The sequence below is a fragment of the Martes martes genome (assembly GCF_963455335.1).
Source record: "Martes martes genome assembly, chromosome: 16".
Taxonomy (NCBI): Eukaryota; Metazoa; Chordata; class Mammalia; order Carnivora; family Mustelidae; genus Martes; species Martes martes.
Window position 1 is genome coordinate 10,206,171 of NC_137904.1, and position 15,093 is coordinate 10,221,263.

At 48.8% G+C, this 15,093-nt stretch overlaps 2 protein-coding genes across 4 annotated transcripts in view; one reads left to right on the forward strand and one right to left on the reverse strand.

Annotated features, from left to right (window-relative positions):
- Nucleotides 1-13,113, reverse strand: part of TOM1L2 (target of myb1 like 2 membrane trafficking protein) — a 118,835-nt gene extending 105,722 nt beyond the window's left edge. For all 3 annotated transcript variants that reach the window (XM_080825299.1, XM_080825298.1, XM_080825297.1), the window contains exon 1: nucleotides 12,970-13,113. In XM_080825299.1, the coding sequence (XP_080681425.1) occupies nucleotides 12,970-13,021 (52 nt within the window). In that variant the 5' untranslated portion in view covers nucleotides 13,022-13,113. The remainder of the gene's footprint in view (nucleotides 1-12,969) is intronic.
- Nucleotides 13,114-13,634: 521 nt separating this feature from the next.
- Nucleotides 13,635-15,093, forward strand: part of DRC3 (dynein regulatory complex subunit 3) — a 31,138-nt gene continuing 29,679 nt past the window's right edge. The window contains exon 1 of the mRNA XM_080827143.1: nucleotides 13,635-13,685. The gene's annotated coding sequence lies outside the window, so the exon portion shown is untranslated. The remainder of the gene's footprint in view (nucleotides 13,686-15,093) is intronic.

The following is a 15,093-nucleotide window of genomic DNA, read 5'->3' on the forward strand; positions in this document are numbered from 1 at the left end:
AAACCACAGCAGCTCACAGGGACCAGCAGGACCCCGGACCACATGACCTTTCAAGCCGGCAGCTGGAGAAAAGAATGCACAGGACTTCTTAGGACTGCAGGAAGAAAGCAGAAAACCTCTTCAAAATACCACCCAGAATCAAACAAAAGAGCACACGCTGTCCAACTCCATGCCTAAAAACTTCTGGAACGGGCAAAACTCACCCTTGGTGACCGAGTTGAGATCGATGGTTACCTGCGCAAAGGGTGTGTTGTAGGGATGGGCTGTTTGGATGGGGCAGGAGAGAACTTTCTGGGGTAATGGTCAAAGTCTTTATCTTGGCAGAGGTGTGGATTACAACTGTGAATGTATTTGTGAACACTGTAACAATTATTCCTGCAGTTCACCAGAAGTAAATTACATCTCAAGGAAAAATGTGTTAGAAAATGTGTGTGTGTTGGGGCGCCTGGGTGGCTCAGTGGGTTTGGGGCCTCTGCTTTCAGCTTGGGTCATGATCCCGGAGTTCTGGGATCGAGCCCCACTTCGGGCTCTCTGCTCAGCGGGGAGCCTGCTTCCCTCCTCTCTCTCTCTCTCTCTCTGCCTCTCTGTCTACTTGTGAGCTCTCTCTGTCAAATAAATAAATAAAATCTTAAAAAAAAAAGAAAGAAAATGTGTGTGTACATAATACATACATAAAATTAAAAATCCACACCCCTATATTTAAGTTGGATTCGAAAGAATCTTCTATGAAAGCTCAAAGTCTTACTTAAGAAAAACTAAAAGCCACTCTGATTCAGGCCTTAAGCTTTAGGCATGGAAATGAACTTGGAGACTCTGTTGTTCAGTCCTCCTCTCCAAATGAGTAAAGAGGTAGAATGTGACCTACCCACCATCACACAGCAAATCAGTCACACAGAGCTGACCAATCCCGGGCCTCGCAAGTGCTTAGCCTGGGATCCATTTGTCTGTTCTGGACGGGTGCCAGAAAAAGCAGCCAGAACTGAGTACCAAAAGTGATTTTATGAACTAATTTCATTTCAACCTTCAAACCTAGAGCTAAACAGTCACCCTCACCAAATTATGTGTGAATGTGATTAACTTTCAGAAAATAAAAAAATATCTGCCTTCGTGAGTCTAGATCAAGAACTGCCCCCTCTGGGTACGCCTGGCTGGCTCAGTAAGTGGAGCGTGTGACTCTTGATCTCAGGGTTGTGAGTTCGAACCCACGCTCCGTGCAGAGATTACTAAAAATAAAATCTTAGGGGATTTTTTTTTTAAGATTTTATTTATTTATTTGACAGACAGAGATCACAAGTAGACAGAGAGGCAAGCTGAGAGAGGTGGGGGGGAGGCAGGCTCCCTGCTGAGCAGAGAGCCCGATGCGGGGCTCGATCCCAGGACCCTGGGATCATGACCCGAGCTGAAGGCAGAGGCTTCAACCCACTGAGCCACCCAGGCGCCCCGGGGATTTTATTTTTAAATAAAATAAAATCACCTTCACCAAATGGCAGGCTGATACTACTTTTCTTAAGAGTCTTTGCCCACATACAAACATCTGTAACTGGGCAAGGGTCCTGGGTAAGAGTAAAAGGATGCCCCCGGGTTTATCACTGACTCCCTGTGGGAGTTTGGCAAGTCACCTACTATGATACAATAAGAAATATCGTATCTGATCTTTGTCCCTAGTTCCTAGCACACAGCTCCTAAAATCCCTGGACTCTCCAGAGGGCCAGGGGTGTCTTCTGTATGCTAATGAGATGACTAGAGGCTGGGGCCCTAGATAGCTTCACAGCGGGGGCTGGACACCAGAGGATTGGGAACTCCTCCACTCCACCTCCAACCTCCAGGATGAGAGTGGGGCTGGAGAATGAGTTAATCCCCAATGGCCAATGATTTAACCAATCATGCCTACACAGTTGGGTTCAAGGGGCTTCTGAGTTAGTGAACACAATGAGGGGCTGGGAGGGTGGTGCCCCCCCCCCCCCATGAGGGCATGGGCGCTCTGTGCCCCTCCCCGCTTCCCCCACCTCACGCATCTCTTCCATTTGGCTGTTCCCAAGTTGTATCCTTTATAATAAACTTGTAAATGTAAGTGAAGTGCATTTCCTGTGTTTTGTGAGCCTTTCTAGCAAATTCCTGAACCTGAGGAAGGGGTCATAGGAATCCCCAATTTTTACAGTCCGCTGGGGGGCAACTAGGGACTGGTGTCTGAACCTGGGACAAGTCCCATGGGACTGAGCCCTTAACCAACAGGGTCTGCAACAACTCCAAGCAGTCAGGTCAGAACTGAACTGAAGTGTAGGACAGGGAGTTGGTGTCAGAATTGGCTGCTGTCAGGAAACAAACAAACAAACCCACCACACATTAGGTGTCTGACATGTTGTCTGGGTAAAAATAGCACATGCCCGCCCTCCCTGGGCCTCAGCTTCCTCACCTGTAAAAATGAGGGGGTTGGACCAAACGCTGCTAATGCCCCTCAACCTTGAATTCAGTGAGTCTTTGAATTGCCGGTTTAAGGATTTCCAGAGTTAACACGAGGGATTCTCACCCTCTGGAAGCCACTAGCAAATTCTGCTCTCCAACGCCAAGCAACATAATTTCTCAGGCCTCATTTCCTATTTTGACTAATGATGTGCCAGGACTCTGTGTGATTTCTCCTTTGAGAAGTGGCAGAAGACTCAACAGTGTCCTATTACAGGGCCACGTCCTTGTCCCCAGCCCTCTAAAGATGTGCAGCCCAATTCTCTGAGATGAAGGAAGCAGTCTCTCCCCATTACACTCAGTTTTAAGCCAAAACCTGAAACAGAATTTTTGACGTGCCTTCCAGACTACAAGGCTGGTGCTTCATGAATGATTCAAACAGCAGCTGGTAATGTCTTGAAAGCAAGTTGGTCAGTTAGACAACTTAACATCTGTTTAAATCCCCTCTTCCTGCACCCCCCAAGACCACAGTTTCAAAGCAAATCCAAAGAGAAGGTAAATATACAGGGATACACAGGTCTTCCATGACCGAGAAGAGCCTCACTGAGTTGGAAGAAAGCACATCCTTTAACGGAGATCTCAGAAAATGCACTGGGATGACGAGGACACTTGGGTACCGAATCACACTAGGACTGAACTGGGTGAATCATTTCTAACATGAGCACACCTGAATTGGGGACGACAACTGCCAGAGTTTCAGCCTCCAAGTTCATTCATTCGGTCCCACAAATAATTACTGAACTCTCCAGCTTAGTGGTTATGAGCACTGGCTCTGGAGTCCTCAGGCCTGGATTCAAGTCCCTGCTCTTAGCATAGACCTTGGGGAAGGTTCTTAGCTTCGAAGCCCTGGTTTCCTGCTCTAGAAAACGTGAATGATGACTCCTGCCTCACAGGACTGCTTTGGGAATGAAAGGAAATGATGCGTGTAGGTACTTAGCCCAATTCCTGGTAAAGAGTCATGCTGACTAGTATTGCTGGCGTCACTGTTCTGAAGGCACGTGTTAGACTCTCCAGAAAAATTAGGGCATGACGCCACAGGCGACAAAAGAAAAAAGAGACAAACTGTACTTCATCACAATGAAAAACTTTTATGCATCCAAGGACCCAATCCAGTAAAAGTAAAAAGGCAACCCAGAGAACGGGAGAAAATTATCTGCAAATCATGTAGCTACTAATTAACATCGGTCATATCCGGAGAGCTCCTAACACTCAACAATGATAACCACAATAAAAACCTCCCCAATTAAAAACCAGGCAAAGAGGGGCGCCTGGGTGGCTCAGTGGGTTGGGCCTCTGCCTTTGGCTTGGGTCATGGTCTTGGGGTCCTAGGATCGAGCCCCACATGGGGCTCTCTGCTCAGCAGGGAGACTGCTTCCCCCCTTTCTCTCTGCCTACTTGTGATCTCTCTCTCTCTCTCTGTTAAACAAATAAATAAAATATTTTAAGTTTAAAAAAAAAGACAGGCAAAGGATTCGAACCCACATTCCTCCAAAGATATACAAATGGCCAATCAGCACATGAAAGATGCTCATTGTCGCTAATGACTAGGGAAACGCAAGTCAAAATGGCAATGAGATATTACTTCACACACATTAAGACAGGTGACCATTAAAAAGCCAAGTAACTAGCAAATTTCAGTAATTATGCGGAGAAATTGGGGCCCTATGCACTAGTGGTGGGAACATACAAAATGGTACAACCACTGTGGAAAACAGTACGGCGGTTCTTCCACGAAAGAGTAAAAACAGAATTACCGTATGATCCAGTAATTCCGCCGCTGGGTATATATCCGAACAAACCGAAAGCAGACACACATACGGATATCTGCACACCCATGTTCACAGCAGCGCTGTTCACAAGAGCCAAAGGTTGAAGCAGCCCAAGAATCCAGAGACAAATGAATAGATAAATAAAATGTACATACATACAACAGAGTATTGTGCAGCCTTAAGAAGAAAACAGATTGTGAAACATGTTCCAATGTGAATGAATCTTAAAGGTATTATGCTAAGTAAAATAACCCAGTCACAAAGACACATTATTGTCTGATTCTATTTATGTGAGGTGAGGGTACCTCGAGCCGTCAAATTCCTAGAGACCGAAAGTAGAAAGGCTGTTCCCGGGGGGCTGGAGGTGGGGAGAAATGGGAGTTCTCATTTCATGCATCCAGAGCTTCATTTAGGCAAAATGAAGAAAGTTCTGGAGACGGATGGCGATGATGGCTGCACACCAGTGTGACCGTGCTTAATGTCACCGAACTTTAAATGGACAGAATGGTAAATTTTGTATTATGCCTATTTTATCACGGTTTTTAAAAGCCAATCGCTAAGTACAACAAAAAAAACAGGTGTGCTGGTGGAACAGAGTCTAGAGGACGCAGGGAAGGAGCTATAGCATAATACCAGGTTTCGCTCTTACGCCCAGAATCTCACTGATCCTCTTAACAGTCCTGTAAGACGTGACAGAGCAAGTGCTCTCGTCACATACACACCCCTTCCAGATCAGGGAAGTGAGTATTACAACAGTTAACAAACTCACACCGAGCAGTCACACCTGAGACAGAGACTGGACAACTCCGACCCAAACAAAAAAGGGCCACGTGTTGGAAGAGAACAGAGAGAGGCCAGGGGGCATCCATACTGCTCTAGAATTCCTTGATGCAACCTATGCGAGCTTCGTGGAATTCCCACATGGAATCAGTTAAGGCCCCTTCTTGTCTAAATGGAAACAGACCAGGCTTGCTATCTGCAAGGCAACGTGTACAAAAGCCCGGGAGCTTGACTCCCTGCATGCGGAACACGGCTCAGCCGACCCCGAACCACTGAACCTTGGGCAAGTTTCTTAGCTCCTCTAAGCCATTTCTTCATCTGTAAAATAGAGATAATCTCACGGACTTAGTGGAGTTTTCAGAGAAAAAAGATTTTAATGAGATAATGCATGTGACAAGGTGTCTGGAGGATGCTGAAGGATCGGTAAATGATGCCTAGTATTCTGAGCTTTGAAAGATGCTAAAAAATAAGATGGACAGAAAGGAACCTCTGGAGCGAGCCGCTGTACTGCATATGCTCTGTCACGTTCTGTGAAGGTCACGGGGAAAGGGAAAGCTCGCATCCTGCCATGGAGAGCCTCTGGTCTCATTTGGACAATAAGGCAATAAACACGTGATGAGACATACAATAAATAACCTCGGGAAACTGCACCAGGCAGGATGGAAGGAATCAACAGGTCTGAGCAGAGTAGCTGACTGCAGGGCACTGTGCCGGGGACTTCACATACATTCTCTCATTTAACCTCAACGAAAACCTGGAGAGCTAAGGAATTTGCTGTTTTGGAGGTGAGGAATGAGCCAAGAGAGATAGCAAACACTGTGAGTTCAGAGAAGAGATTCAGCACCATCAACAGGGTGGTCTAGGAAAGCTTCCCGGAGGAGGAGGCACGGGCTGCCAGAGAGCAGGGAGGCTGACTGGATAGAGAAGATCCATGACATTCAGCCAGGTCAGAGGACTGGTGGGAACACTAAAATAGACACCAAGTCTGAAAATGGGTTTTTTTGTTATTTTTAAAAGATTTTTTTATTCATTTCAGAGAGAGAGACAGTGTGAGCCAGAGGACAGTCGGGGTGGGAGGGGGGTAGAGAGAGAGGGAGAAGCAGACTCCCTGCTTAGCAGGGAGCTGGATACAGGGCTGGATCCCACAACCACAGGATCATGACCTGAGCTGAAGGCAGAGGCTTATCCGACTGAGCCACCCAGGAGCCCCTGAAAATGGTTTCTTTAAAGGCCCCTCTCCTAGCCACCACAAGCTGGGTCAGGGGAAAGAAAAAAAAAGAAAAGAAAAGCCTGAATGTTATTTATATATCTTCAGACTACTAGGTTAACCTAAAAATTCTGAGTGATGCATCTGCTAGGTCAAGATCAACAACGCTTAACTGAGGCTCCTCTGGGGACTTTACTCAGATTCTCTTCTTTGCACTATATCCGCCCTCTCCCCCACCAAGAAAAAAACAGGTAGATTACACAGAAATATGCTAAGAGAACTTATACAATGTTGCCATCCAAGAGAAAAACCAGGGCGTGAAATATACAAGGACTCCACCCCTTCCACTTATTACAAGAAATGAGAAGAATCTCAATGAATTTGTAAGAGAACATTTTATGGTGATCTTTTTTTCTCCTTCGCATTTTGTGTGTGTGTGTGCATTTTTCAAGTTTTCTACATGGAAAACACTTTTTTTTTTTAAACATGATTCTATGAGAATTCTTAATATCCCAAATAGCCCACTGTAAGCAAGGACAGCCCTTCAGTCAAGCCCCTGTGAGTGCGCTCTCGTGCCTGCGCATGGAAAGCAAGGCAGGACAAGAAGCAGGCTGACCCCCACCGGGAGACGGGCGTTTCATAAGCTATCCAGGCAGGTCAGGACAAATGCTCTCAGAACCCCAGGCCTCCTCCCCTGGTCCACCAACCTGCCTTAGCACTCCTCTCTGACCAGGGCGCCTAGGAAGGGCCCTGCCCCCGACCTCGGAGGAATTGGCTGGGCCCACTCCCAACTCCCCTGAAGGACCCCCACTCTGCACAGATGCGGGCTTTGATGGGCATAGATGAGAATGACCTTTCAGTGACTGCCAAGGGGAAACCTCCCTATCTCCATAGACATCCCTGCTACCCTCATCCCTAGAAATCCTTCCTGACTCCCCAGTGTCACCCATGAAAGAGTCCCAACTATCTGGTCAACATCTGAAACCCCCCACCCCACCTTTCCCGTCTTAGCTCCCACCACTCTCCCTTGCTAGATCAACAGAACCGATCCTATGATCGGTTCTGAACCGATGCCCTCCCCCAATTTAAGATCAGCCTTTGCTCAAGATGCTTTCTCTGCTAGAGAGCGCCCTCCAAGCCTCCTTCTCCATCCCTACCCATCCGTAAAAGCCCTGCTTAGTGGCCACTGCTTCCTGAGTCTTCCTGAGTTTTTCCTTCCTTCCTAAGGTGCTCCTCCTCACTCCTCCCTGGCTGAGGGCAGCAACACTGGTTCCAGAGCCACAGTGCCGGATTCCGCTCCAACTCTCCCTCCCTGCTACCTGTGTGACCTGCTCTCTTTGTCTTAGGATCCTCATCTGCAAAATGGAGATCACACGGTACCTGACTTACGGTTTTCTTGTGGGGATTAAAGGGCTGCAGGATCTAGAAAGCACCTACTTCAGTCTCTTGCACACATAAACCTTTAGCTATTGTTACTGTTACTATTGGAGGTAATAACCCCTATGGTCCTCCACTCTCTTACTTCATTTATCTGTCCGATCTAATGCTCCCACTTTTCATCATATCTGATTTAGGTACCTGTTTTAGCTCCCTTACTAAACTAAGCATCCCGGGAAATGCTCAGCTTGATATATATACACAGAAGGCGACAGAGCCTCTAAATGACCGATTTCTTAGAACCCCACTTACAGTCTGTCCGTGAGAGAACCCATATTTGCGCCGGGGTGGCTCAGTGGGTTAAGCTTCTCTGCCTTTGGCTCAGGTCATGATCTCAGGGTCCTGGGATTGAGCCCCGTGTCGGGCCCTCTGCTCAGCAGGGAGCCTGCTTCCCCCCCCCCCCCCCCCCCCGCCTCTCTACCTACTTGTGATCCCTCTGTCAAATAAATAAATAAATGAAATCTTTTAAAATAACAAAGAAAACCCATATTTACTGTTTGAGGAAAGGTAAAGAAGAGATTAAGGGAGCGCAACTTCTCATCTGGAGCTATACTTCTCAAAGTGTGGTCCCTGGACCACCAGCAGCTGCAGCAGCAACATCACTCAGAAGCTTAGAAATGCTGAATGCTAGGCTCAAGCCTGTACCTCCTGAATCAGAAACTCTGAAAAGTAGGGCCCAGCAACCCGTTCCAACAAACCATGAGGTCTGCAAAGCAAGAAGCAACATGGCAGTCCAAGAGGAGCGCTGGCCCAGGAGCAGATTTCAGGCTTAACTTGGGCACAAAACCTTGCACCAGTCTCCTAACTTCTCAGACCCTCAGCCTCCTTCGAAGCAATATAGGAAGACAGTAACACGCAGATAATTAAATATTGTGAGGATTGCATGAGATCCCGTGGACAGAATTTGCATACAGTAGGTGCTTAATAATTTTAAGCTCCTTTCAGTTGTCTTCCTATGTATGGACAAGCAAACAAAAAATAAAAGGACCTAGGTGAAAGGGCTTGGCGAATTGGCAAGTGCAATAGCGATCTGAGGGCCAACTAATTATTCTTGGAACAAACAGCCCAGCTCTGGAACACCTAGCATTCCCAGGGCACGATGAGGCTGTTTATGTCCAATCTACAAGCACAAACTCTGCAACAGAGTATCTACTTCTTACCTGCTTGTGAAAGCTGAGCCATGAAGAGAATACACGGTCCTCCCTTAACCCCCCTCACCCACCCAGCATTCCCATCAGAATTAACAAACTACTCCCTACTGTTTCCATTTAAATGGATCCAAACTTTACTCTTAGAAAAAGGATAATCTGAAAGCATTTTCCAGGCAATACAAAGAACTGTCACCACTTGCACGGCACCATAGACCTACCTGATTTGGGGAAACCCTAGTATGTGATATCCAACCCCCTGGTGGTCGTGGAGGGTTTAGATTAAGACAGGAACCTTTTGAAATCTGTTTCAGAAGAGAAACTCCAGAAACAAAAGTACATACCTTTTCTTCCTCCACACTTCCTAGCCTCTCATACTACTGCTTGTTCTGCTCTAGTCATCCATTCTACTCGGGAACCACCTTCCAGAAGGACAGTGAGGACGGCTACCAGAATACACCGGGAACTATGTCAGACTGTGGGCTTAGCTGCCTGTTCAACCAAAGAGCCCCCAGTTAGAATGTCCATGTGAGGCCCCAAGCATGACACAGAGTAATAATTACCCTACCCCTTTCCAACCTGGGCCCAGCAGAATGGTTCCCACAAAGCAGGTGAGAAAAGGGCCGTTGTGTCATGAATGAGGCATTGACCGGAGAACACACCATCAACCTTCATAAACACATCCGTGCAGCGGGTTTCAAGTAGCATGCTCTCAGACGCTCCCAAGAGATCCAGAAATTTCTCAAGAAGGAGGTGAGAACTCCAGATGTGCACACTGACACCGAGCTCAACAAAACTGTCTGGGCCAGAGGAATAAGGAAAGTCCCATACCGTAAGCGTGTGCGGCTGTCCGGAAACCGTAATGAAGATGAAGATTCCCCCAACAAGCTCTTGGTACATTCATTACCTATGTACCCATCACCCCTTTCACAAATCTACAGACAGTTAATGCAGATGAGAACCAACCAGGCTTTCAGATAAAGACAGCAAACCACAACCAAATGGTAATAATTATAATGACCAAGCCCTGAGACTACAAGCCTAACGCTTTGCCCTAACCTTTTGCAGCTCCGGCTCACCTTTGGTGAACACGTTACCTCTGCGGAAGGCTCCCTGAGAGCCGCTACTAAACGTCTGTATCTCAGAACCTGGCACCCACAGGCTCTTGGAAGGCCTCCTGAACTAGGCTGGTGGGACTGTTTCGGTGCAAGCCCCACGCAGCCGTTGAGAGGTATTATTTTATGAGTGGGTAAAACGAGGGCCAGAGAAGATAAAAGCTGGAAGTCAGCTAAGCAATGTCATCTTTGATGCCCCTCCCCCCACAAGAACAGGGCTTTATCCCAGGCCCAAACCCAGCTTGCCACTGTCCCCCACCACCACCTCTGTTCCACTCAGACTGGTTAACACGGATGTGCCCACACCCCCCTCCAGGCACAGGCTTCGTCCTCTCTGCCTGTGGAATTCCCAGGCACCCTCATGAATAGCCCCCTGGACTCCAGGAAGCCAGTCCTATCTCCCCAGCTCTTCTGGAATCTTTTGGACTCCTGAGAACACTGACAATCTCCACGACTCACCTAAGCACTCAACTAGGCGGCAGCCTTCTGGCAGTGCTTGTGATTCCAGGCATCTCTGCTCTCCCCCTCCACATCAGAAATCCCCTGAGGACCAGGACAGCCACGAAACCCCAGCCCTCCCTTTTCTCAGCTGAGCAGCGGCTTCACTCCTCTGCACCTCAGTTTTCCCATCTCTTAAGTGCGAAGGACAACAAAACTTATTCCACAGAGCAGCTGGAAGAAGCAAGTATTAGCTGTAGATCCGCTCTGCACAAGCTACAGGTGCTGTTTCTTACTCATCAACTTTGTTTTATTCCTGTCTCCCTTCTCTCTGGTCAACCACCTGGCAATACTTTTCAAAGAATACTAACAATATTAAAATGCCTTGAAAATCACATTTACACTTTGTCACAACGGTACAGAATTTACATTAGAACCTCCTGCTATCCTCTAATTTATCTGAACTGTGAAATCAGCTGGGCCTTGTCTGTTGACCAAATGACAGTGAGGACGCTTCATTCTCTTCCTGGTTAAGTGTCTTGCCTAAGGGCTGGTGAATGCTGGGGTCTGTTCCTTCCCAGGTCATAGACGGGCCAGGTCTGTTCCTTCCCAGGTCATAGATGGGCCAGGTATCCCCCAAATCCTCTCCAGATACCACACTCAAAACTAACTTAACTCTTCCATTGTTAACAGTGACAGCTACAATTTATTGAGCCTCTACTATGTACCAGGCAACGGTCATCTTACTGAAGCTGTACTACTCCCAATACGAATCTCTCTCTCTCCTTCTCTCTCGGCAAACTAAGGTTCAGAAGGGTCACACAAATTTCTAGGGTCAAACAGCCAAAAAATTTGTAAGGCAGAACTCAACCTGGGCCTTCCTGATAGAAGTATCACACTCTTTCCACTCACTGTGTATCCCTGTATCCGTAATATTTGTATATATATATATATTTTTTTAAGGGATACTAAATCCAATATTTGTATATTTTTAAATGTCCTTCGACTTCTACCCCTCACGAACTACTCTGGCATTTCCAAAGTGTAGCATTTCCTACTGTAAAAGAGACAGAAAAGAAAATAAATCCCTTCAAGTTTACCAGCACCCTCCAGCAGCTGGCTGGGATTCAATATCCAACTGAGAAATGAAGTTTTGGAAAAGAAAATGCACCTGAGGAAAGGAGATGAGGAAGAAAATCTAGATAGACACTGTAGTCTGTAAAGGTGGGGAGAGACTCACCCCAGACCCCATGTCCATCCTATCCCTTACCAAAAGCTTTACACTACAAAGAAAAGAAAGGCTCCTAATGCCAGTTAGCCAACAGGAGAGGCCTCAATAATTTCCCAGTCCCCACTAAAGGCTGAAAAACAAGCGAGAAAGTCTTAAGTACATCAGGAAATAAACAAATCACTACTGCCTAAACCAGCCAGGCCCAGAAGGACACCAAAGGTCTCCGCTCATAAAAGATGTTTTACCAGTCCTTCCACCAACCAGGAGGAACCCAGTTCTAAAAGAAAGCAATCGACATTCTCAGCTAATCAGCAGGCGAAAGTTCCTGTCTAGGGTGAAAAGGCAAGTTGCTTTTTTAGTAAAGAAACCCCACACAGTGGAGCCATTCTGGTGTTCGTTCACACAGCCTTGGGTTTTTCCTCACCCAGGATACCGATCACCTCTGGTGCCCTTTTCCAGGTATCCAGAGCCGCCGCATAGAATTAACAGGTACTACGGAGTACCCCTCTTTCTACACTTGTCACCAAAAGACTTCAGCTTTGGGCAAATTTAACACAGCAAGGAAGCAACAGTCAATGTGCAGAGACTAAGCAATATCGAAACTTTAGAACTTGAAGGGACCTGGCCCATCTCATCTCCAAACACCTCATTTAACAGGGAAAATGTCAAACAAGAAAGAGCAGTGACTTGCACAAGGTCATATAGGAAGAGTCACTGGCAAAGCCCCTCCTGGAGCCCGGGCTTCCTGATTCCCAGCCCAGAGCCCTTATCGTTAAATAACACAGCCTCCCGTCTTTCCCAGAGGCAGTGAAGGCATGCCATCCCCCTGGCAAGATAATCACCCTCCGGGAACCCTTCCCCCCATCCCAGTCCCTCCTACAGCCTAGCTGAGTTGCAGCTCTAATTAGCAAGTCTCCGAGCAGGGAGTATTCCCTGGGAGGGTGCCCGGTCTGAGGGCTGCTGGTACTGAAAAGAGGGACAAGGATGGAGGGAGAAGGGTGTGGGAGAACTGGGTCCTGGCGCCAGTGGCAGCGAGACCGTCAGCCTGCATGAGGGCGCACTCGGCGGCATCTCGAAGCCGGCGAGGAGGCAAGCCGACCCCAGCAGCCGGCACCACTTCCAGGAGCCGGGAGGGGCTGGGCCCGGATCCGGAGGGACGCGCGGAGCATCTCCGAGTCCAAGCTGGGCCTCGGGAACCCGCCTGGCACGGTGGCACCGGCTCCGTGAGCAGGCCCAGGCAACCCATGGGCAGAGGCCCGACGGCAAGGATGCCCGGGCGGCCCATGGGGTGGCACCGGTGCCCGGCGAAGGCCCGCACTCCTCACCAGCCCCGCCAGCCGCCGCCGTCGCCCACCCAGACTGCCCACCCTTCGCGCGGCCTTACCGAGGCACTGCCCCACCGGGGTGCTGAACGGGTTCCCCAGGAGGAACTCCATCTTGAGCGGACAACGCGGCAGCGGCCCGGGCCCCCTGTCAGCCGCCCGGGTCCCCGCTGTCCCCCGTCGCGCTCCCGACCTGACTGACACTTGCCCCCGCCCCACCCTCCCGAACGCCGAACGCCCGGCCCCTGACCCCACCCCTTGTCGCGTCCCCATTGGGCAGCGTCTGCCCAGCCCTTCTCCGATTGGCCCCTACGCCACCCTCGTGAAGCCCCGCCTACCCCACGGCGCCCGATTGGACGGAGCGGCGAGCTAGGTCACAGGAATCTCCGTCAGGTGTAGCGGCACCTTCCCTGCCCCGCCTCCGAACGGGACTCTGTGTATTCTGATTCAGCTATATTTTGGTCAATCTAGCGAGTCCTTGCTATTATTGGACAAGAGACGAGTCAATCATTCAAGTGGGGGGCGGGGAAGAGGCGGAGCTACTCATATCTCTGCCCACAGTAAGTGCTGATTGGAGAAACGTTTGTTTTTTCTACTGCTGGTTGGTTGTAGGACTATTTCCCCACCCAAGAACTGCTATCACGTGACCGTCAACTTTCACCCAGGATGTCTACCGCGCGACTTCCCCTTAGCAACTGACTGGCCGCGCTTGGTTCCCTTAGTAACCGGGCAAAGCGTCCTCTGCGTAGAAGCAGTCGGGTGGCTGGCTCTTGAGACGGTGAGACCTTGGAGCGGAGACGGCGGGAGGACTCGCAGGGGCAGACAGACCCTCGACATAACGCTTTCCTCTGACCTATTTCTCTGGGAGTCGGCCCGGCCCTCCTCATTTGTAAAATGAGCGCACCGGTTCTCTGCTAGCCAGGTTACGGGCGGGCTGAGACACTGGGCTTTCAGGACTTCGGATCAGAAAGAAATGCTAAGGATGCATTTCCTCGGGGAGCAGGCCCCAAAGAGGTCTTTTTTAGGGGCTCCATCCCCCGACTTCCTGGCCTCATCCCTGTTATCGAAACAAAGGTCCCCGGTCCACCAATAAGTTCTCCCGAGTATTTAACCCTCATATCCGACCTCTTAGCGGTCATGAAATGTATCTGTGGTGCTTCACCTGGTGCTGTATCGAGTAGAGCTCCATTCCTCTCTCTTCTCGGTAGCTCCTTGTACGACTTGGGACAATTTCCTTCCCCTCCCAGGCCTCAGTTTCCGTCTCTGGGAAATGAGGGAATTAGGACTCTTTTCTCCAGTGGTTTCCAGAGCGGACATGCAATTAAGAAATGAATGTGCACTTAGTACCCAGGAAGCACTCCGTTAATTGTTAATATTCTCTCAGTAATCCATGGCCAGTAGGGGTATGTTTTTCAGATTCCATCGATCCCACGTTCCTGCTTCACAGGACAATTCTGGTCTTGTTTGTCCGTGAGGAGGCTGCTGCATTGGCAGTGTTGTAGGACTCCCGGCTGCTTTCCCCGTCTCCTACCTCTGGTCTTCACCACCAGTACTAGTGTCAGGCAAGTCAACAGGAACCCAACTTGGGTAGTAAAATGTTGATAAAAGCCTCTTTAGGGGAGGAGTGGTCAGACCTCGGCCCTGACCCAGAACAGCTATGAGAAACCTTGTGCATTGTGACGGTGAAAATCCACAGCGTCCTGGGTACAGCTGAGTCGTGATTGAGAAAATGGGCTCTGGAGTCATGGTCCCCTGCCTCTGCCTATGCCATATAGACGTATTAACTTAGGCATCTTACTTAACCTTTCCAACTAGCTTCTGTTTTTGTTTTTTTGTTTTTTGTTTTTTAAGATTTTATTTATTTATTTGAGAGACGGAGATCACATGTAGGCAGAGAAGCAGGCAGAGAGGGAGGAGGAAGCAGGCTCCCTGCTGAGCAGAGAGCCCGACTCAGGGCTCGATCCCAGGACCCAAGGATCATGACCTGAGCATGTCTTAAGGCAGAGGCCTTAACCTACTGAGCCACCCAGGTGCCCCTTGTTTTTTTTTTTTTTTTTTTTTTTTTAATCTGGAAACTGCAGATGATTAGTCCTACATATAAGTGAAGTTCCTGGAGATCTCTCTCAGCCACATCTTAACCACCACCCTGCTCACGGCTCTTGCCGATCTCAGTACGACAGCCAGAG